The sequence below is a fragment of the Gigantopelta aegis genome, chromosome 12 (assembly GCF_016097555.1).
Source record: "Gigantopelta aegis isolate Gae_Host chromosome 12, Gae_host_genome, whole genome shotgun sequence".
Lineage (NCBI taxonomy): Eukaryota > Metazoa > Mollusca > Gastropoda > Neomphalida > Peltospiridae > Gigantopelta > Gigantopelta aegis.
In genome coordinates, this window is record NC_054710.1 from 6500416 (window position 1) to 6524667 (window position 24252).

General features: G+C 39.3%; 1 protein-coding gene across 1 annotated transcript in view; it reads left to right on the top strand.

Moving 5' to 3' along the window:
• LOC121386618 (cystathionine beta-synthase-like) overlaps positions 1 to 24252 on the top strand; it is a 54536-nt gene that overhangs the window by 24364 nt on the left and 5920 nt on the right. Inside the window, exons 12-14 of the mRNA XM_041517578.1 lie at positions 4281 to 4289; positions 8620 to 8754; positions 11681 to 11789. Coding sequence (XP_041373512.1) covers positions 4281 to 4289; positions 8620 to 8754; positions 11681 to 11789 — 253 coding nt within the window. The remainder of the gene's footprint in view (positions 1 to 4280; positions 4290 to 8619; positions 8755 to 11680; positions 11790 to 24252) is intronic.

Here is a 24252-nt window from a genome sequence, read left to right on the forward strand (position 1 = left end):
ACATTTTTTTAAACACACAAGAAAATAAATACTGGACAATGAGTTTTAACACTTTGAGGAAAAACATCAAAATCATTCGAGTTGTTTGTAATGCATTTCATTTATCCAGGGGCATAACCAAGTGAATGCCCAAGAAAATAAATACTGGACAATGTGTTTTAACACTGTTTGAGCAAAAACATCAAAATCATTTGAGTTGTTTGTAATGCATGTCCGTTATCCAGGGGCATATAGCCAAGTGCTTTAGTTCTCGCCTGATGCATGGTCGCTCTAGCCATTGCACTATGACTGATATATCAAAAGTTGTGGTATGTGTTATCCTGTCTGTAGGATGGTGCATATATGATCCTGTGCTACTAATGGAACAAATGTAGCAGGTTTCCTCTCAAAGACTGGATGTCAAAATTACCAAATGTTTGACATTTAATAAACAATTAATAAATCAATGTGCTCTAGTGATGTTGTTACACAAAAGAAACTTTAAACGTTTTTAACTTTGACTTGGTTTTTCTCATTCCAACCAGTGCACCACAACTGTTCAAAGGCTGTGGTATGTGCTTTCCTGTCTGTGGGAAAGTGCATATAAAAGATCCTTTGCTGCATTAAGAAAAATGTAGCAGATTTCCTCTGATGACTACGAGTCAGAATTACCAAATATCCCATAGCTGATAATTAATTAATATATGTGCTCTAGTGGTGTTGTTAAACAAACCAAACTTTCAACTTCAATAAAATATCGATTTTTTTTTTAATTCATTAACTATCCATTTGGTAGGCCCATTTTGGTTTGTTTTGTTTTTTCTCTCTGACACTGTCTATGACTATGGTATGCACTGTCCTGTCTGTGAGAATTAAAGATGCTATAAAAGGTCCCTGGCTGCTAATGGTAAAATATAGCAGGTTTTCTCACTAAAAACAATGTCACAATTAGCAAATGTCTGACATCAATAATTATAGTCAGTGATTAATTAATCAATGTGCTCTAGCGATATTGTTGAACATGACAAACTTTAATTGTTAAGTCATATATTATAGAGACTATTATATGAGCTTGTGTGTGGTACTGATTTTACGAAACGAGTGTCAGGATTGTTGTATTACCCGAGCGAGAGTGAATCCATGATACCTGAATACAGGAATCCTGACACAAGTTTTGTAAAATCTGTATAACACACAAGCAAGCGCAATCATTTCTTAATTATCCGTATTATTCTCTCCTTATTTTTATGAATAAAAGGGCCATCTCAAAATGTTTTAACCACAGATAGGAGACGACGAAATGACGTCATATTTCACACACAAAGTCTGAACTAGAACTGGGGAAGCAACATCATGTTATGACGTCGCTTCCCAAAATTATGTCATTACACTTATTACATGTGTGCTTCATATGATTATTATTAACTCGGTTATGTTGAACCACGTGGATAATAACACTTGTTATTGCACGTGTGCTTCGTATGATTATTATTAACTCGGTTATGTTGAACCACGTGAATAATAACACTTGTTATTACACGTGTGCTTCGTATCATTATTATTAACCCGGTTATGTTGAACCACGTGGATAATAACACTTGTTATTACACGTGTGCTTCGTATCATTATTATTAACCCGGTTATGTTGAACCACGTGGATAATAACACTTGTTATTACACGTGTGCTTCGTATGATTATTATTAACTCGGTTATGTTGAACCACGTGGATAATAACACTTGTTATTACACGTGTGCTTTGTATGATTATTATTAACTCGGTTATGTTGAACCACGTGGATAATAACACTTGTTATTGCACGTGTGCTTCGTATGATTATTATTAACTCGGTTATGTTATTACACGTGTGCTTCGTATCATTATTATTAACCCGGTTATGTTGAACCACGTGGATAATAACACTTGTTATTGCACGTGTGCTTCGTATGATTATTATTAACTCGGTTATGTTGAACCACGTGGATAATAACACTTGTTATTGCACGTGTGCTTCGTATGATTATTATTAACTCGGTTATGTTGAACCACGTGAATAATACGTGTGCTTCGTATCATTATTATTAACCCGGTTATGTTGAACCACGTGGATAATAACACTTGTTATTACACGTGTGCTTCGTATGATTATTATTAACTCTGTTATGTTGAACCACGTGGATAATAACACTTGTTATTACACGTGTGCTTCGTCTGATTATTATTAACTCGGTTATGTTGAACCACGTGGATAATAACACTTGTTATTACACGTGTGCTTCGTGTGATTATTATTAACTCGGTTATGTTGAACCACGTGGATAATAACACTTGTTATTACACGTGTGCTTCGTGTGATTATTATTAACTCGGTTAGGTTGAACCACGTGGATACTAACACTTGTTATTACACGTGTGCTTCGTGTGATTATTATTAACTCGGTTAGGTTGAACCACGTGGATACTAACACTTGTTATTACACGTGTGCTTCGTGTGATTATTATTAACTCGGTTAGGTTGAACCACGTGGATACTAACACTTGTTATTACACGTGTGCTTCGTATGATTATTATTAACTCGGTTATGTTGAACCAATGCGGATAATAACACTTGTTATTGCACGTGTGCTTCGTATGATTATTATTAACTCGGTTATGTTGAACCACGTGGATAATAACACTTGTTATTGCACGTGTGCTTCGTATGATTATTATTAACTCGGTTATGTTGAACCACGTGAATAATACGTGTGCTTCGTATCATTATTATTAACCCGGTTATGTTGAACCACGTGGATAATAACACTTGTTATTACACGTGTGCTTCGTATGATTATTATTAACTCGGTTATGTTGAACCACGTGGATAATAACACTTGTTATTACACGTGTGCTTCGTGTGATTATTATTAACTCGGTTATGTTGAACCACGTGGATAATAACACTTGTTATTACACGTGTGCTTCGTCTGATTATTATTAACTCGGTTATGTTGAACCACGTGGATAATAACACTTGTTATTACACGTGTGCTTCGTGTGATTATTATTAACTCGGTTATGTTGAACCACGTAGATAATAACACTTGTTATTACACGTGTGCTTCGTGTGATTATTATTAACTCGGTTAGGTTGAACCACGTGGATACTAACACTTGTTATTACACGTGTGCTTCGTGTGATTATTATTAACTCGGTTAGGTTGAACCACGTGGATACTAACACTTGTTATTACACGTGTGCTTCGTGTGATTATTATTAACTCGGTTAGGTTGAACCACGTGGATACTAACACTTGTTATTACACGTGTGCTTCGTGTGATTATTATTAACTTGGTTATGTTGAACCACGTGGATAATAACACTTGTTATTACACGTGTGCTTCGTATGATTATTATTAACTCGGTTATGTTGAACCAATGCGGATAATAACACTTGTTATTACACGTGTGCTTCGTATGATTATTATTAACTCGGTTATGTTGAACCACGTGGATAATAACACTTGTTATTACACGTGTGCTTCGTATGATTATTATTAACTCGGTTATGTTGAACCACGTGGATAATAAAGTGTTGTATTTTATTCTCTTCTTTTTTGGTTGATTCCTGAGATTTGTTTTAGGGATTTCTTTTTTTTTCTTTTTTTTTAAATTTAGGGATTTTTTTTTTTTTTGTAGTTTAATATTCAAAACAAACAGTATAATATATTAAATAATTTGTTGTTTTATTTGAAAGGTTTTTTTTTTTAAGGTTACAGAATTAAAACTTGTTTCCATATTTTCTGTTATCAATTTGGTATATACACTGGTATATGTAATTGTACGAGGGGTGGGACGTAGCCCAGTGGTAGAGTGCTCGCTCGATGCACAGTCGGTGTGAGATCGATCCCCATCAGTGGGCCCATTGGGCTATTTCTCGTTCCAGCCAGTGCACCACGACTGGTATATCAAAGGCTGTGGTATGTGCTACCTTGTCTGTGGGATGGTGCATATAAAAGATCCCTTGCTGCTAATCGGAAAGAGTAGCCCATGAAGTGATGACAGCGGGTTTCCTCTCTCAATATCTGTGTGGTCCTTAACCATATGTCTGATGCCATATAACCGTAAATAAAATGTGTTAAAGTGCGTCGTTAACTAAAACATTTACTTCTTTATGTAATTGTACAGTTCGTTATAGTCACCATTATATGATTTTAATGAAAAAACTATTTTATTGTTGGATAAGTGGAAATATTTTTTTCGTTTACAAAAACCCAGCCAACAATATCAAATGTCGTCATTTTATCTTTCATACATGTAGCTATTTGTGGTAAGTACATGTACCTCTGTACTTTTTGTTGTTATTCTTATTTTGGAAACTAGAAGTAGAAACCATTTTTGACTTTTTTTATTTTTATTTCATATAACCTTTTCTTTAATGAATGCAGTTTTATTTAATGCTGAAAAATTAACACCGATCTTCCATTTAGAGGAAATCTACCATTTCATTTCATTCAACTTATTGTTATATCCGTGGTTATATCCAATTATTGTTCAAGCACGCTGTCCTGGACACACCTGAGATATCTGAGCTGTCTGTCCAGGACAGTGGGTTAGTTGTTAGTTGGTTAGTGAGAGAGATGAAGGTGTAGTGGCCTTACACCTATACCCACTGAGCCCTTAAGAACTCATTCTGGGTTGGAGCCGGTACCAGGCTGCGAACCCTGTACCTACCAGTCTGTAGTCTGAAGGGTTAACCACTGCGCCACTGAGGCTGGTTGCAAATCTACCATTCCAATATTCTTAGTGTTGACTTAGGGTTCTTACGTGTCCTGGGAATCCTGATATGTCCTTGTATTTTGTGATGTTAAAATCCAGGCTTGGAATGTCCTGGGAAAAAGCATTATATTTTATTGTGGCCTGGAAATTTAGGCCAAAGATTTGGTGGTTTATTTTTTTCGTTTCTTTAGTAGCTTTACTTTTGTAAGTTGTCTTCATAACCTGTCTGGAGCGGGACGTAGCCCAGTGGTAAATCGTTCGCTCGATGCACGGTCCGTCTGGGATCGATCCCCGTCGGTGGGCCCATTGAGCTATTTCTCGTTCCAGCCAGTGCACCACGACTGCTATATCAAAGGCTGTGGTATGTGTTGTCCTGTCTGTGGGATGGTGCATATAAAAGATCCCTTGCTGCTAATGGAAAAATGTAGCGGGTTTCCTCTCTAATACTAGATATGTCAAAATTACCAAATGTTTGACATCCAATAGCCGATGATTAATAACTCAATGTGCTTTAACTTACTAAACGATACTGACTATATATTATTACTGTCACACACACTGTGGCAGTTGTCCTTCCATGGCTTGACCCATTGGGCTATTTCTCGTCACAGCCAGTGCACCACGACTGGTATATCAAAGGCCGTGGTATGTGTTATCCTGTCTGTGGGATGGTGCATATAAAAGATCCCTTGCTGCTAATTAAAAAGAATAGCCCATGAAGTGGCAACAGCGTGTTTCTCTCCCAATATCTGTGTGGTCCTTAACCATATAACTGTAAATAAAATGTGTTGAGTGTGTTGTTAAATAAAACATTTCCTTCCTTCCTTGGCTTGTAACCGTAACGGTTTTCAATGTAGTATTATGATCCATGCTATAAAGATAGCATGGGAAAATACAATATTTATAAAACTGTTTATTACAGACTCTCTGACACCACCACAACTGGTCAAAGGCTGTGGTATGTGCTATCCTGTCTGTGGGAAAGTGCATATAAAAGATCTCTTGCTGCATCAGGAAAAATGTAGCGGGTTTCTTCTTGATGACTACTAGTGGACCACGACTGGTCAAAGGCCATGGTATGTGCTATCCTGTCTGTGGGAAAGTACATATAAAAGATCCCTTGCTGCATCAGGAAAAACGTAGCAGGTTTCTTCTTGATGACTACTAGTGGACCACGACTGATATATCAAAGGCCATGGTATGTGCTATTCTGTCTGTGGGATGGTGCATATAAAAGATCCTTTGCTGCCTTAGGAAAAATGTTGCGGATTTCCTCTGATGACTACATGTATGTGTCAGATTTACCAAATGTTTGACATCCGGTAGCTGATGATTAATTAATCATGTGCTCTAGTGGTGTCATTAAACAAAACAAACAAACTATCTGACACCATTATAAAATGTTAATTTTTTAAATCATGACACATTTATAGGGTTCCAGAAATTTGTGAAGCTTGTGGTATACTTAGTAGTTTGCTAAAAAAAAAAAAAAGGTCTCAGATAAAATAACAATAAAAATTATAATGCATCCCGTATTCACGTTGAAAGATAAACCCAGGAAATAAAATAGGATTGACTTTAAATACCCATTAAAGACGCAGACTCTAGTTTTAACTTGTAAAACTGTACACTAAGTTGGTTAATCTAACACTCTTGGGTAAAGATACAACTGAGTAAAAGAAGGCTCTGTGACGTTAAAACCGGAAAATAGACTAGAACTCGTTTTAAAAAATATGAAAATGCATTTTGTGGTGTGGAAATGAATAATCTAAAGAATAAAATATAATAGTGAAAAATATGCCTTAGTGTTTAAAAACTAGGGTATGTCCCTTTAATTTTGCATACTGTATTTTATTTTTGCTTTTAAATTAAGCTTTCAGTAAATTCATTTCATTTCTTCTTTGATTAGATTTCATTTTATTTTTTGATTTGATTAGATTTTTACTGTGTTTTGTTTTCTTTGGATGAAGGAAAGTTATTGTTTTCTACGTTATATTATGTAATATTTCATATCATTCTATGCATGTTCATTCGGTGAAATATCAATGAAATAGTAATGTGATCATCAACAGTCACTACTGTATAGTGACATTGTCACAATATAACAACTGCGTATAATTTGGTAAGTTATTATTTGCAAATGATGTCACATCAGAACGATGTTATTGGTTGGTTACAGTTCGAATATTACACCAAATGCTGTTCTTTTTTCATACTTTCTTATACTTTCTTTTCGTGCTTATATCCAATTAAGGTTCAGGCACGCTGTCCTGGGCACACATCTCAGCTATCTAGGATTAGCGGTTATAGTTAAACTCGCATTGGGTGGGAGCCATTACTGGGATGTGAACCCAGTACCTACCAGCATCAAGTCAGGTGGCTTAACCACTATACACCACCAAGACCAAATGCACAGACAGGATAGCACATACCATAGCCGTTGATATATACCAGTCGTGGTGCATGGGGGGGGGGGGGGGGCAGAACGTAGCCCAGTGGTAGAGCGTTCGCCTGATGCGAGGTCAGTCTGGGATCAATCCCCCTCGGTGGACCCATTTGGGCTATTTCTCGTTTCAGCCAGTGCCCCACAACTGGTGTAACAAAGGCCGTGGTATGTACTATCCTGTCTGTGGGATGGTGCATATAAAAGATCCCTTGCTGCTAATCGAAAAGAGTAGCTCATGAAGTGGCGACAGCGGGTTTCCTCTCTCAATATCTGTGTGGTCCTTAACCATATGTCTGACGTCATATAACCTAAAATAAAATGTGTTGAGTACATCGTTAAATAACACATTTCCTTCCTTCGTTGGTGCCCAATTGGAAAAAAGTTTGTTTTGTTTAACACCACCACTAGAGTACATTATTTAATTTTTCCAGGACATGAAATGTTCTAGCTGTTGTGATGTTGCTTCCCAAAATGATGTCATTGGTCGCTTCGTAGATTTGTTTAAATTGTTGCTGGGGTGGGGGTGGGGGGTGTTCGTTTTGTTTTGTGTTATCAAAAAGATAAAGTGTTTAATTAGGTTATAACCATATGGCGTATTTAGATTTATGGGTGTTATTTTCTATTTGATCCAACAAATGTCATTTTTGACCGAAGGCGTTATACTGAGGTTAAAAATGAAACATTTGCGAGAATCAAATAGACAATAACATCCACAAATCTAAAAACTCCATATGGTTATGTCCGTTGTAAACTGGTTCATTTTTCTATGGAACTAACTGTATATTTGGTATTTCTTGAAAAAAATACCTGGCTACAGTCTAACTGTAGACCCTTGAATCGTCAACTTGGCCTGTTCCAATTACGTTATAGCCGATGATTAATGACAACCAATAGCCGATGATTAATTAATGTGCTCTAGTGATGTTGTTAAACAAAACAAACTCTCTCTGTCTCTGTGTGTGTGTGTGTCTCTCTCTCTCTCTCTCTCTCTCTCTCTCTCTCTCTCTCTCTCTCTCTCTCTCTCTCTCTCTCTCTCTCTCTCTCTCTCACACACACACACTCACACACAGTCTCTCTCTCTCTCTCTCAACCTCACACTCTCTCTCCCTCCCTTCCTCTCTCCCTCCCTTCCTCTCTCTCCCTTTTCCCTCTTCTCCCTTTTCCCTCTCTCTCTCTCTCTCTCTCTCTCTCTCTCTCTCTCTCTCTCTCTCTCTCTCTCTCTCTCTCTCTCTCTCTCTCTCTCTCTCTCTCTCTCTCTCTCTCTCTTTTTCTCACACACACATGCACACACACACACACACACTTTGAATTGTACTTTTCTAACAAATAATATATTTTTAGGTGGTGCAATATGCAGAATTGTACTTGACTAAAGAATTAACAAAGATGAGTAGATTACTTTGAGATATTAATGAATAAATGGATATGTTTTCAGGTGGTGGAATCGGAAAGTGAGCACTCTCAACATCCAGGCACCGCTGACTGTGATGCCTGACGTCACCATACAGGAGACGCTCGAACTACTCAACAAAGATGGATTTGATCAGGTTCCTGTCGTCGACCAATCAGGGTGAGTGTATTTAGCAAATTTTTGTGTTGTTGACCAATCACAGGGAGTGTACATGTACTTGGAAGATTCCAGTTGTTGACCACTCACGGTGAATGTACTTAAATTCCAATGCTCTACCAATCAGGGTGAGTATATCATGTGGATTCCTGTAGTCGACCAATCAGAGTGAGTGTACTTAGCAGATTCATGTCACTTAACCAATCAGGGTGAGTGTACTTGGCAGATTCATGTAACTTAACCAATCAGGGTGAGTGTACTTGGCAGATTCATGTAATTTAACCAATCAGAGTGAGTGTACTTGGTAGATTCATGTAATTTAACCAGTCATGATGAGTGTACTTCGCAGATTCCTGTAGTCTACCAAACCGGGTGATTGCTGTAGTTAACCAATCAGAACTGGACAAAGGCTGTGGTATGTGCTTTCCTGTCTGTGGGAAAGTGCATATAAAAGATCCATTGCTTCATTAGAAAAAATGTAGCGGGTTTCCTCCGATGACTATGAGTCAGACTTACCCAATATTTGACATCAAGTAGCCGATGATTAATGTTGTTAAACAAAACAAACTTTAACCAATCAGAGTGACTGTCCTCACCAGATTCCTATTGTTGATCAATCAAGATGAATGTAATCCTAACACTACCAATGTATTTTGGGGCAATACAAATTTTTACAAATTAGTTTTTTTTATCTTCTCAGACTTCCCCAGGTAATAATACAGTGAAACCCCTCTAAATGTCCGGTTTACAGAGGATACGTTGTTTACCGATTTCTAAAAAAAGGACCATGAAAAATGTCTGGTTTTGAGGGAATTCTGGTTTACAGAGGGTCTGGTTTTGAGAGAATTCCGGTTTACAGAGGGTCTGGGTTTGAGAGAATTCCGGTTTACAGAGGGTCCAGTTTTGAGAGAATTCTGGTTTACAGAGGGTCTGGTTTTGAGAGAATTCCGTTTTACAGAGGGTCTGGTTTTGAGAGGTTTCACAGTAGTAAAAAGTAACAACAAATAAATAAATGATTCCTCACTACGAGGGGGGGGGGGGGAAATCAAGATGAGTGTAGTAATAAGGGTTCTTGTCGTTGACCAATCAAGGTGAGCGTACTTGGCAGATTCATGTAATTGACCAATCAGGTTGAGCGTACTTGGCAGATTCATGTAATTAATCAGTCAGGGTAAGTATGCTTGGCAGATTCATGTAATTATGCCCCAGTATAATATGAATAGATATTTCGCAAAACTATTTACCTTAGTCTTCCAGTTGGTGTGTGTGTCTATGTGAGTGTGCATGCATATGTACATGTGTTTGTACATGTACATGTATGTATGTCTGTGTTTGTACTTAGTTACTAGGTAGTTAAGTGGCGCGTTATTGGTCGCAGATCATGTTGCACTATGCACACTATTGAAACTATCGATAGTTGAGCAAACTAATTTAATTAACTCGTGGCGCGTTATTGGTCGCAGATCATGTTGCACTATGCACACTATTGAAACTATCGAAACTATCGATAGTTGAGCAAACTAATTTAATTAACTCATGGCACGTTATTGGTCACAGATCATGTTGCACTATGCACACTATTGAAACTATCGATAGTTGAGCAAACTAATTTAATTAACTCATGGCGCGTTATTGGTCGCAGATCATGTTGCACTATGCACACTATTGAAACTATCGAAACTATCGATAGTTGAGCAAACTAATTTAATTAACTCATGGCGCGTTATTGGTCACAGATCATGTTGCACTATGCACACTATTGAAACTATCGATAGTAGAGCAAACTAATTTAATTAACTCATGGCGCGTTATTGGTCGCAGATCATGTTGCACTATATGCACACTATTGAAACTATTGATAGTTGAGCAAACTAATTTAATTAACTCGTGGCGCGTTATTGGTCACAGATCATGTTGCACTATGCACACTATTGAAACTATTGATAGTTGAGCAAACTAATTTAATTAACTCATGGCGCGTTATTGGTCACAGATCATGTTGCACTATGCACACTATTGAAACTATCGATAGTAGAGCAAACTAATTTAATTAACTCATGGCGCGTTATTGGTCACAGATCATGTTGCACTATGCACACTATTGAAACTATCGATAGTTGAGCAAACTAATTTAATTAACTCATGGCGCGTTATTGGTCACAGATCATGTTGCACTATGCACACTATTGAAACTATCGATAGTTGAAAAAACTAATTTAATTAACTCAGGGTCAGCTCTGGCACTCTCCAAATTCGCCTGTTGAGAATTTTAAAAACAATTGGCGAATGTTATTTTAATTTGGCGAATAAATTTTATGTAATAATTGTTATTTTGTTAGAAAATAAATGAGTTTTTGCCATTTTTGAAGTTTAAATAGATGATTTGGCAAATTTTTCTGCTCATCCAGAGCTTGTCCTGTAACTGTCGATGGATTGCCATCGAGGCACTGACTGTCTCAACATATCAATAGTTTGATGTATTATTACACCACTAAAAACGACCCTAACACCACTGGGCTACATCAGTACAGCTATCGACTCCCTCAGTTTAACAGCTTGCTATACCAGTGTATCTAATTTGTAGGGGCGGAAACGTAGCCCAGTGGTAAAGCATTCACTTGATGGCAGTCGGTGTGAGATCGATCCCCATCGATGGCCCCATTGCGCTATTTCTCATTCCAGCCAGTGCACCATGACTGGTATATCAAAGGATGTGGTATGTGCTATCCTGTTTATGGGATGGCGCATATAAAAGATCCCTTGCTGCTAATCGAAAAGAGAAGCCCATGAAGTGGCGACAGCAGGTTTCCTCTCTCAATATCTGTGTGGTCCTTAACCATATGTCTGACGCCATATAACCGTAAATAAAATGTGTTGAGTGCGTTGTTATTTCCTTCCTAATTTGTACTGATATTTATTTTCCCCACAGACAAATTCTTGGCATGGTCACGGTCGGGAATATGATGGCTCAGGTGGTGAAAAACAAAGCAAAATCCAGCGACCCAGTGTCAAAGGTCATGTACAAACAGTTCAAGAAGGTCGGTATAGGTTCATTTTGTTCACCTACCGTATATCTTTGCCTATAAGTTGAATTTCTGTCACCCAAAAATTATTTGTACTTGTACCAGTGTACTTTCCAGAGTTATCCTCCTTACATGTATTAATATGGCGGCAAAACATGTGATTAACCGATGATACATGTACTTTCAGTTTTATCGTAGTGATCTGTTGTCAGTGTTTATAAATAAAGTTGTTGTCTTTGCACAAAACCATGTTGTACAGTGCCATACGGTAACAAACAGCTTTCACTCTCTACTAAGGGAATATTTCGTTTTGATGCTATGTAGTTTGATTGGAATATTATTGCGATGTACAAAACGTAAAAAACAAAGTTTGTAAAATAATTTTCTTTTGTTCAGATATTGTACATTATTGTTCTCATGTGCTGAAAATAAGAAATACTTCAATATTTATACGTTGTTTTTCATGGGTCGACTTACAAACGGGTCAATAAAAAAAAAAAGTTTTCAGGGCTTGAAATTAGGGACTCGACTTGTAGCCGAGATCGACTTACAGGCGAAGATATACGGTATATACATGTGTGACAATATTTTGTTCTTACACACCCGTTGGTGAGAACATCATTCGTTGTTTTTTTATAACATATATGTATGTTAACATTTTAAAGACATACGACTGGCTGCTCCTAGGTGATGACCAGGTCACCAATGCCATACCATCCAATGAAAAAAAAAAAGCACGGTCGAATCGATCACTCTGTGATGGACAAGTTAACCTGAAATTGACTTGTCTGTGACGCACAAGTTAACCTGAAATTGACTTGTATGTGACGCACAAGTTAACTACACATATAAGTGCTAGGCCCGTACTTAGGTTTTAGTTGAAAAAGATGTTTACATTAATTTATAAATTGTTTTAAAACTGAAGATATGTAAGAAATAGAATACTACATTCCTGTCCATTAGATACCGTTTACCTTACAACTCTTAAGTTAAACAGTATCTAATGGCCGCTCATGTAGTATTCTCTATATATAATGATTTAAATTCTCTGTTAAAGGACATACCCTAATTTGTAAACACTAAGGCATATTTTTTTACTATTGGAGCCGTTTTTGATAACTGAAATCATACTTTACCTAGATTTTATCAATTTCTATACATTCAAAATGTTTTTGGTCATCCCCGTCGGTGGACCCATTGGGCTATTTCTTGTTCCAACCAGTGCACCACGACTGGTATATCAAAGGCTGTGGTAAGTGTTATCCTGTCTGTGGGATGGTGCATAGAAAAGATCCTTGCTGCTAATTGAAAAAAGTAGCCCATGAAGTGGCGACAGCGGGTTTCCTCTCTCAATATCTGTGTGGTCCTTAACCATATGTCCGACGCCATATAGCCGTAAATAAAATGTGTTGAGTGCTTCATTAAATAAAACATTTCCTTCTTTCTAGTGACGTAATAATATATCAATCAGCTGTGAGCAGGGTCGTCACATTACGGTACAAAAATAAAATGCAGTGAATTTTGTAATAATAATAGTAAAATTATAAGATTTTGGATGATTGATGATCGTCCTTTTGTAGATGGTTTTACTGACACTCGTCTCGTCTCAAGAAAAATCATGCCTTGCAGCTTGAAGTGGCGACAGCGAGTTTCCTCCCTCAATATCTGTGTGGCCCTTAACCATACACATGTATGTCCGACGCCATATAACCGTAAATAAAATGTGTTGAGTGCGTCGTTAAATAAAACATTTCCTTTATCCGAGAGAGAAAAGGGGAGGTAATTAATGCTTAATTTTGATTTAGTTTGACGAACAGTAGCTCATAGGCTTCAAGTTGGACGTCTAAAATTATAAACAATTTTGTGTAAACCAAAGGAGCGAGACGTAGCCCAGTGGTAAAGTGCTCGCCTGATGTGCGGTCAGTCTAGGATCTATCCCCGTTGGTGAGCCCATTGGGCTGTCGTTTGCCTAATGTGCGGTCAGTCTAGGATCTATCCCCATTGGTGAGCTCATTGGACTGTCACTCGCCTGATGTGTGTTCAGGCTAGGATCTATCCCCGTTGGTGAGCCCATTCGGCTGTTGCTCGCCTGATGTGCAGTCAGTCTAGGATCGATCCCCGTCAGTGAGCCCATTGGGCTGTCGCTCGCCTTATGTGTGGTCAGTCTAGGATAGATCCTCGTCGGTGAACCCATTGGGCTGTCGCTCGCCTTATGTGTGGTCAGTCTAGGATCGATCCCCGTCAGTGAGCTCATTGGGCTGTCGTTTGCCTAATGTGCGGTCAGTCTAGGATCGATCCCCGTCAGTGAGCCCATTGGGCTGTTGCTTGCCTGATGTGTGGTCATGCAGTCTAGGATAGATCCCCATCGGTGAGCCCGAGTTCTAGCCAGTGCTCCACAGTTGGTGAACAAATGTTGTGGTATGTACCGTATATTTTCGCCTATAAGTCGAATTTTTTTCACCCAAAAATTATTTTATAACTTGGGGGGTCGACTTATAAGAGGGTAAAAAAAATTCACCAAAAAATATTACTGTTTTGGGGATTATTTTACAAGTTTTATTGTTGAAGTATGCCATGTATTTATACTCAAATATGTTAATTAGACACATTTATTTTTTATAACCTATTTGTTTTGGCATTAGAACGGTTTTGGTTATGCGAAAAGGCGTACGATCTCACTCACATGCCAAGACAACAGTCCACTTAGTTAAATTAACAGTCATCACTAATAGTAAAAATGTAAACAATACTAACTACCTGTTGCCTGAGTTTATTTTGAAATCTGGTCACTGGCATTAATGGTTGTTCAAACAATGTTTTGGCGGTGATTAACTTCATGAATATTACTGAGCTTTCCCTTAAAATAGACTGATCTCTGCAGTTCGCTTATGGTTGCACTATACCAATTAATTTCCGGCTGGGTCGAAGTTCGAGGTGTACCGAACTTTTGATAGAGAAGTTAACACCACAAGTCCTGTGATTGGTTATAAATGTGAGTGTGTTGGTTGTAAAAAAAATTAGTTTCATCTGGGCTAAAAATGTATGCAATTTTATTTGATGTAGTACCACCGTGTCAAGTAGCCTTGTGCTTGGAACATGTATGGGGTACCTGTAAAAAAAAGTACTAAAATTTTGTGCGAAACTAGGGGTGTTGCAGAAACATCTGGTTATACCGAAAATGAGCCATGAAAGGTACCATTTTCTGCAGTTAATACTTTGAGGTAGGGGTTGTAGTACTGATATTTATGGGTCACAGTTTGGTTGATATATTGCATATAGTGTTTTTAAACACAAACGTTAACATGGTCGCCTATGGGATTTGAATTGGTATAGTCCAACCTATAGCAGATATTCAGTGCATAATAAAAAAGATTATGATTTTTGTGATTTAATTAAATTAAACTACACTATTTGATTAATTAGCCGTCATTCGGCCATGCAAGTTCACAATGACCTTGACAATAATTACTGTACATAGCTCTGAATGGAGTTTGAACAAAAATTAGCACTGAGGAAAAGTTGGTTTTGGCCTATAATTCATACTATACAGATTTGAATGTTCTTATTTACATGGTGTTTGACTTGCCATATACAACTGCTCTTAAATATGTTAATGTATCTAGGCAGTCTGAACTTAGATTTTAATAGCAATTTATTTTTATATTAAAAATAACATGTGCCAATATTGGGATAATGTCTTTAACTTCTATAAACCAAGTTAATGTTTCATGTGTGTACTTCTGATAGCTTAACTTTTTAAAGACCTTGATTTTTTTTGTCCTTTTGGCATATTTATAGGGTGCTAAGTCATATTTTAGACACATTTGTAGTTTTAGGGGAAAGATTTTTTTACTTTGAAGAATTTTTTTACCAAAGCCATAATTAAAAATTTTGTCACTATTGTGCCTTCTGTTCTCATTTATACATAACAATAAGCTTGTTAAACATATCTTTAGGTCTCCAGATCAAATCTTTTTTTTAAATAATCACTTAGTTTGCTCCCATGAAGTGTATTTTAAGTGTATACTAGATTTGGAACCAATTTTTCCAGATTTGATTATCTACCTTGGTGTAATTTGATGATTTATTTTATTGTTAATGCTGTATTATCCCATGTTAATAGCTAAATGATATGCTGGATTACAGATTGTAGGAATACATCCAATATACATATTGTATTGATCTGGATTAGAAAATAATGCAATAAAATAGATGTTCGGGTAATTATGTCACTTAAAAACAGGTTTTTTTAGTAATGAATCAAAAATAAATATGCGAAAGCTGCATGATAATTCCAGATATCACAAATTTTTAAAACCTCCAACTACAGTAGGGTATACATAAAATATAGTCAGGAATATTGGTGGCTGCCAATGGTTTTTGATGGTCCAATTTGAAAATCTGCATAGCTGATGGATTTGAAATTCCCGCACATGGTAACTTGAAGATGCCCACACTCAGCATACAGGATTTTCTTCCAACAGTGATGTGCAGGACATTAAGTCATTACTTCATACAGATGCAGTCATGTTGGTTTTCCCTTCCTCAGACATTGTATTTTTTTAATACTGATATTTCTTTGATGTGCCTATTGAGGTCTTCATAATCTAGGGGTCAGTCAAGTACATGTGTTTCAATGGAATAAGTTTCAGGAGTTGAGGTACTCTGAATAGCCATGCTGTCTCTACATATATAGCTGAGCACACACACACACATCTGACAATAAATATCTTCAGGAGTATTATTTAAAAAAAAATTATTTGTTCAAATATGACATATTGCATTTGTACAAAACTGTACAAAATACATGTGTTTTGTGAGGTGTACATTAAATTAGGTTGCACTGTAGAAACAACAGTTTCAGTGAGGTTGTCAGTTTATGTCAGAAGACACCAGATCCTGGTTGTCATAAAAACACATGATTCACCACCTTTTGAAACATGTATGTTATCAGTATAGGTTGCACTATACCAATTAATTTCCGGCTGGGTCGAAGTTCGAGGTGTACCGAACTTTTGATAGAGAAGTTAACACCACAAGTCCTGTGATTGGTTATAAATGTGAGTGTGTTGGTTGTAAAAAAAATTAGTTTCATCTGGGCTAAAAATGTATGCAATTTTATTTGATGTAGTACCACCGTGTCAAGTAGCCTTGTGCTTGGAACATGTATGGGGTACCTGTAAAAAAAAAGTACTAAAATTTTGTGCGAAACTAGGGGTGTTGCAGAAACATCTGGTTATACCGAAAATGAGCCATGAAAGGTACCATTTTCTGCAGTTAATACTTTGAGGTAGGGGTTGTAGTACTGATATTTATGGGTCACAGTTTGGTTGATATATTGCATATAGTGTTTTTAAACACAAACGTTAACATGGTCGCCTATGGGATTTGAATTGGTATAGTCCAACCTTATCTAGAGCAATAGGGACACACATCATTTGGTACAAAAACCAGTGTACTTTCCAGAGTTATCCTCCTTACATGTATTAATATGGCGGCAAAACGTGATACTTTCAGTTTTATCGTAGTGATCTGTTGTCAGTGTTTATAAATAAAGTTGTTGTCTGTGCACAAAACCATCTGTACAGTACTATACAGTAACAGTCAAACAGCTTTCACTCTCTACTAAGGGAATATTTGGTTTTGATGCTATGTAATAATGATAGTTTGATTGGAATAGTCTGATCATATTGCGATGTACAAAACGTGAAAACCGAAATTTGTAAAATAATTTTCTTTTGTTCAAATATTATTGTTCTCATGTGCTGAAAATAAGAAATATTTCAATATTTATAAGTAGTTTTTCATGGGTCGACTTATAAACGGGTCAATAAAAAAATACGTTTTCAGGGCTTGAAATTAGGGACTCGACTTATAGCCGAGATCGACTTACAGGCGAAGATATACGGTACTGTCTGTGGGATACCGCATGTACAGAATTTCCTTTGGCTGATCGTAAAGAATAACTTATTGTGTGGAGTGGTAGCAGTGGGTTTCTTCTTATTATCAGTGCAGGTCTGACGCCATATATACCATAAATAAAATGTGTCGAGTTCCGGCCTCAGTGGTGTATAGTGGTTACCCATTGAGCCTTGCGGAGCACTCACTCAGGGTTTGGAGTCGGTATCTGGATTAAAAATCCCATGCCTCGACTGGGATCCAAACCCAGTACCTACCAGCCTGTAGACCGATGACCTAACCACAATGCCACCGAGGCCGGTCTATATAGGTTTTAGTGTGACAACCTTGCCAGGTTACCAAGTGACTGCTATCAGTCGTATAATAAATCAAGTTTACATGTATTAGCTTATCTATTTGAAGTAAAGAGTTTTAGTTGGTCAAGGTCTCGTACCCAGGGCAGATTGCTGGGGGTGGGGGTGGGGTGGGGTGGGGGGGTACATTAAACAAAAATGTCCCGATCTATCAAGTTCATTTACATGTTTCTTTTAAGCCTATTTAAAAAAAAAAATGTTTTATTAAATGTTCATGCATTAAGACAAAACTCTATGGTTAAAAGTTAAAAGTTTGTTTTGTTTGGCGTACCCGGATGTAGCGGTCCTGCCCGGGGGTAGTGACCTGTGGTCGACCGGATCTAGGGAGGTCACGTGTTGATCCATGTTGCTGGTAACGGTCCCACAGTCTGGAGATGGTGCTTGGGGACACATGGAATGCCCTGGCAACGGCCGTTCTGGATTCGCCTGCGTCTAGTCGGCCGATGGCATTGTTTCTCTGCGGTTCACTGAGACGTGGCATGTCCTGGATTGTCAACTGTCGGCCAGATACAGAGGCCAGGCAAGCGAACACCCTGCACTTTTATACTGTGGGTGTTCATGTTGCACGTGCAGACAACGCACGTGCAGTGGTGACATGGTTTGCACGTGGCTGCGTTTTTGCGAATATTCACATTTTGGAACTTTATTGTACAGTAGCTGCGTTTTATCGAATGTAACCGTGGGAATGTGTTTGGGACATGCAATGACCTTATATTCACAAAGCATGAACCGGTAGGAAACATAAAATCGGAGTTATAACCCATTTGTACCCTTTTGCATTTCTTTTTTTGAAGAGTATATATAAATCAGCTGTGAGCAGGGTCGTCACATTACGGTACAAAAATAAAATGCAGTGAATTTTGTAATAATGATAGTAAAATTATAAGATTTTGGATGATTGATGATCGTCCTTTTGTAGATGGTTTTACTGACACTCGTCTCGTCTCAAGAAAAATCATGCCTTGCAGCTTGAAGTGGCGACAGCGAGTTTCCTCCCTCAATATCTGTGTGGCCCTTAACCATACACATGTATGTCCGACGCTATATAACTGTAAATAAAATGTGTTGAGTGCGTCGTTAAATAAAACATTTCCTTTATCCGAGAGAGAAAAGGGGAGGTAATTAATGCTTAATTTTGATTTAGTTTGACGAACAGTAGCTCATAGGCTTCAAGTTGGACATCTAAAATTATAAACAATTTTGTGTAAACCAAAGGAGCGAGACGTAGCCCAGTGGTAAAGTGCTCGCCTGATGTGCGGTCAGTCTAGGATCTATCCCCATTGGTGAGCCCATTGGGCTGTCGTTTGCCTAATGTGCGGTCAGTCTCGGATCTATCCCCATTGGTGAGCCCATTGGGCTGTCGTTTGCCTAATGTGCGGTCAGTCTAGGATCGATCCCCATTGGTGAGCCCATTGGGCTGTCGCTCGCCTGATGTGTGTTCAGGCTAGGATCTATCCCCGTTGGTGAGCCCATTCGGCTGTTGCTCGCCTGATGTGTGTTCAGGCTAGGATCTATCCCCGTTGGTGAGCTCACTGGGCTGTTGCTCGGCTGATGTGTGTTCAGGCTAGGATCTATCCCCATTGGTGAGCCAATTCGGCTGTTGCTCGCCTGATGTGTGGTCAGTCTAGGATCGATCCCCATTGGTGAGCCCATTGGGCTGTCGCTCGCCTGATGTGTGGTCAGTCTAGGATCGATCCCCGTCGGTGAGCCCATTGGGCTGTCGTTTGCCTAATGTGCGGTCAGGCTAGGATCGATCCCCGTTGGTGAGCCCATTGGGCTGTGGCTCGCCTGATGTGCGGTCAGGCTAGGATCTATCCCCGTTGGTGAGCTCATTGGACTGTCACTCGCCTGATGTGTGTTCAGTCTAGGATCGATCCCCGTTGGTGAGCCCATTGGGCTGTCGCTCGCCTGATGTGCGGTCAGTCTAGGATTGATCCCCGTTGGTGAGCCCATTGGGCTGTCGCTCGCCTGATGTGTGGTCAGTCTAGGATTGATCCCCATTGGTGAGCCCATTGGGCTGTCGCTCGCCTGATGTGTGGTCAGTCTAGGATTGATCCCCATTGGTGAGCCCATTGGGCTGTCGCTCGCCTTATGTGTGGTCAGTCTAGGATAGATCCTCGTCGGTGAGCTCATTGGGCTGTCACTCGCCTGATGTGCGGTCAGTCTAGGATCGATCCCCGTTGGTGAGCTCATTGGGCTTTCGCTCGCCTGATGTGTGGTCAGTCTAGGATCGATCCCCGTTGGTGAGCTCATTGGGCTTTCGCTTGCCTGATGTGTGGTCAGTCTAGGATCGATCCCCATTGGTGAGCCCATTGGGCTTTTGCTTGCCTGATGTGTGGTTATGTAGTCTAGGATAGATCCCCATCGGTGAGCCCATTGGGCTGTTGCTTGCCTGATGTGTGGTTATGTAGTCTAGGATAGATCCCCATCGGTGAGCCCGAGTTCTAGCCAGTGCTCCACAGTTGGTGAACAAATGTTGTGGTATGTACTGTCTGTGGGATACCGCATGTACAGAATTTCCTTTGGCTAATCGTATTGTGTGGAGTGGTAGCAGTGGGTTTCTTCTTATTATCAGTGCAGGTCCTAGCCATATGTCTGACGCCATATATACCATAAATAAAATGTGTCGAGTTCCGGCCTCAGTGGTGTATAGTGGTTAGGCCATCAGATATAAAGCTGGTAGGTAATGGGTTCACAGCCCGGGACCGGCTCCCACTTAGAACCAGTTTTAACGACTCAGTGGGTAGGTGTAAGACCACGACACTCTCTTCCCTCTCACTAACCACTAACAACTAACCCTCTGTCCTGGACAGACAGCTCAGATAGCTGAGGTGTGTGCCCAGGACAGCATGCTTGAACCTTAATTGGATAGAAGCATGAAAATAAGTATAAGTTTTGTTAAATAAAACATTTCTTTCTTGCTTTTTGTTGATCTCCATCGGTGGGCCCATTGGGCTATTTCTCATTTCAGCCAGTGCATCACAACAAAGGCTGTGGTATGTGCTACCCTGTCTATGGAATGATTCATGTAAAGATCCCTTGCTACTAAAGGAAAAAGGTTGCAGTCTCCCTCTCTAAGACTATATGCATACAAAAGATCCCTTGCTACTAATGGAACAAATGTAGCGGGTTTCTTCTCTAAGACTTAAAATTACCAAATGTTTGACATCCAATATATAGCAGATGATCAAAGTGCTTCGTGGTGTTATTAAACAAAATAAATTTTAACTTTTCTTTCTTTCGTTTGGTAAACCTGTGGCTCAATTCAACTTTCAGGGATCGAAATACGTCTGTCCCGACATGTTTTTGCCAGTCAATATGACCACAGGCCAGTAGATTGTATTGCCAGTCTGACCAGTAATTACATACATGTATTTTATGTTTATATTTCACACAATAGTTTGAGTCAATAATGATTGGTCAAACAGGTTTTGATTTGGACAGACAGAATTTGTAGCTTGTCGGACCAAATATAAAATACTAGAGATTGCCCCTTTAAAAGAAAGAAATGGTTTATTTAATGATGCGCTCAACACATTTTATTTATGGTTATATGGCGTCAGACATATGGTTACGGACCACACAGATTTTGAGAGGAAACCCGCTGTTGCCACTACATGGGCTACTCTTTCCGATTAGCAGCAAGGGATCTTTTATTTGCACTTCCCACAGACAGGATAGCACAAACCATGGCCTTTGTTGAACCAGTTATGGATCACTGGTTGGTGCAAGTGGTTTACACCTACCCATTGAGCCTTGCGGAGCACTCACTCAGGGTTTGGAGTCGGTATCTGGATTAAAAATCCCATGCCTCGACTGGGATCCAAACCCAGTACCTACCAGCCTGTAGACCGATGGCCTAACCACAATGCCACCGAGGCCGGTCTATATAGGTTTTAGTGTGACAACCTTGCCAGGTTACCAAGTGACTGCTATCAGTCGTATAATAAATCAAGTTTACATGTATTAGCTTATCTGTTTGAAGTAAAGAGTTTTAGTTGGTCAAGGTCTCGTACCCAGGGCAGATTGCCGGGGGTGGGGGTGGGGTGGGGTGGGGGGGTACATTAAACAAAAATGTCCCGATCTATCAAGTTCATTTACATGTTTCTTTTAAGCCTATTTAAAAAAAAATGTTTTATTAAATGTTCATGCATTAAGACAAAACTCTATGGTTAAAAGTTAAGTTTGTTTTGTTTAACGACACCACTACAGCACATTGCGTTATTAATCATTGGCTGTTGGATGACAAACATTTGGTAATTTTTGACATAGTCTTAGAGAGGAAATGTGTTTCATTTTTCGATTAGTAGCAAGGGATCTTTTATATGCACCATCCCACAGCTAATATAGCACATACCACGACCTTTGATATAGCAGTCAGAGTGCATTGGCTGGAACGAGAAATAGCCTGACGGGCCTACGACAGAGATCGATCCCAGACTGATCACGCATGAAGCGAGTGCTTTACTGCTGAGTTAATCGATCCGGCCATAGATCTATGGATGCAACTATTAGCAAGATCAACAGGTTTACAGTGGTCAAAATGCTGCCTTCCCGACAGTTTTTTGCGGGTCAATATAACCACGGGCCACAAGATTTGTTTTTGCCTGCCATCCTGTTGAAACGGCTGTCATTTTACGATTATATTCACTTTTTTTTTTTTTTTTTTTTTTTTTTCACTATCTCACATGGCCCAGTGGTAAAGCATTTGTTTGATGCGCGGTCAGTCTAGGATCAATCCCCGTCCTATTGGCCTATTTCTCGTTCCAGCCAGTGCTCCACAACTGGTATAACGAAGGCTGTGGTATGTACTATCCTGTCTGTCGGATGGTGCATATAAAAGATCCCTTGCTGCTAATCAAAAAGATTAGCCTATGAAGTGGCGACAATGGGTTTCCTATCTCAATATCTGTGTGGTCCTTAAGCATATGTCCGACGCCATATAACTGTAAATAAAATGTGTTGAGTGCGCCGTTAAATAAAACATTTCCTTCCTTTCCTTTCTCTCCTTTGAATTCCATCTCATTTCCTCCCGCTCTGGCAGCTCCTCCTACAACTTCTTTTGCTGTCCACCTCCACATCCCAGTCCTTGTCTCTCCAACTGCAACTTCTTTGCATATTTATAGTTTGAGTGAATCATGTTTGGTCCAGTGGGTTCAGATTCGGACTGGCAGAATCTTTAGCTTTCCCCGGACCAAATGTCAGCACGAATTGCAGCCGATAGTGACCACTTTTTTTTTTTATGGTAGTCAAGATGTGCAGTTAATTTCGCAGAATTCTTGTTTTTTAATAAACCCTTTTAAATTATTGAAAAGTGGTCATGTTCTTTAGCTGGAAAAGACTGTTATTTTGCCTTGATGATTTTTTTTTTTTTTGGGGGGGGGGGGCATTGGGTGTTGGGTTTTTTGGGGGGAGGGGGCAGTGGGGGGGGTTTTTTTGGGGGGAGGGGGCAGTGGGTAGTTTTGTTTGGGGGGAGGGGGCAGTGGGTGGGGGGTTTTGGAGGGGAGGGGGCAGGGTATGGTTTTTTGGGGGGACGGGGGCAGTGGGTGGGGTTTTGGGGGGAGCAGTGGGTGTTTTGGGAGGGGGGCAGTGGGTGGGTTTTTTGGGGGGGCAGTGTTTGTTTTCACCATCTCTTCCCTACTTTTCACCATCTCTTCCCTACCCCAATTACTTTTGGGCTAATTATGGTTGTAGAGGAATCCGTAAATTATGTAGGTCAGTTTTGGATTTGCAATATTTATAAAGTGGATGATTAACTGTGTGCGGGAGAGGCGGGACGTAGCCCAGTGGTAAAGTACTCGCCTGATGCGCGGTCAGACTGGGATCGATTCCCATCGGTGGACCCATGCATTGGGCTGTTTCTTGTTCCAGCCAGTGCATCACGACTGGTATATCAAAGTCCGTGGTATGTGCTATCCTGTCTGTGGGATGGTGCATATATAAAAGACCCCCCTTGCTACTAATAAAAAAATGTAGCAGCTTTCCTCTCTAAGACTATAGATCAGAATTACCAAATGTTTGACATCCAATAGCCAATCAATGTGCTTGGTGGTGGTGTGAAGCAAAACAATCTAACTAACTGTGTATGAGTTGGTCAAAGTTGGTCAAAGTTGGTCAAAGTGCCAAGTAAGGCCACCTTTGTTTAATCAAACTGGGCTGTGGAATTGGGTTTAACGGTGCCGATTGATAAGAAATGTCCTCCCTGA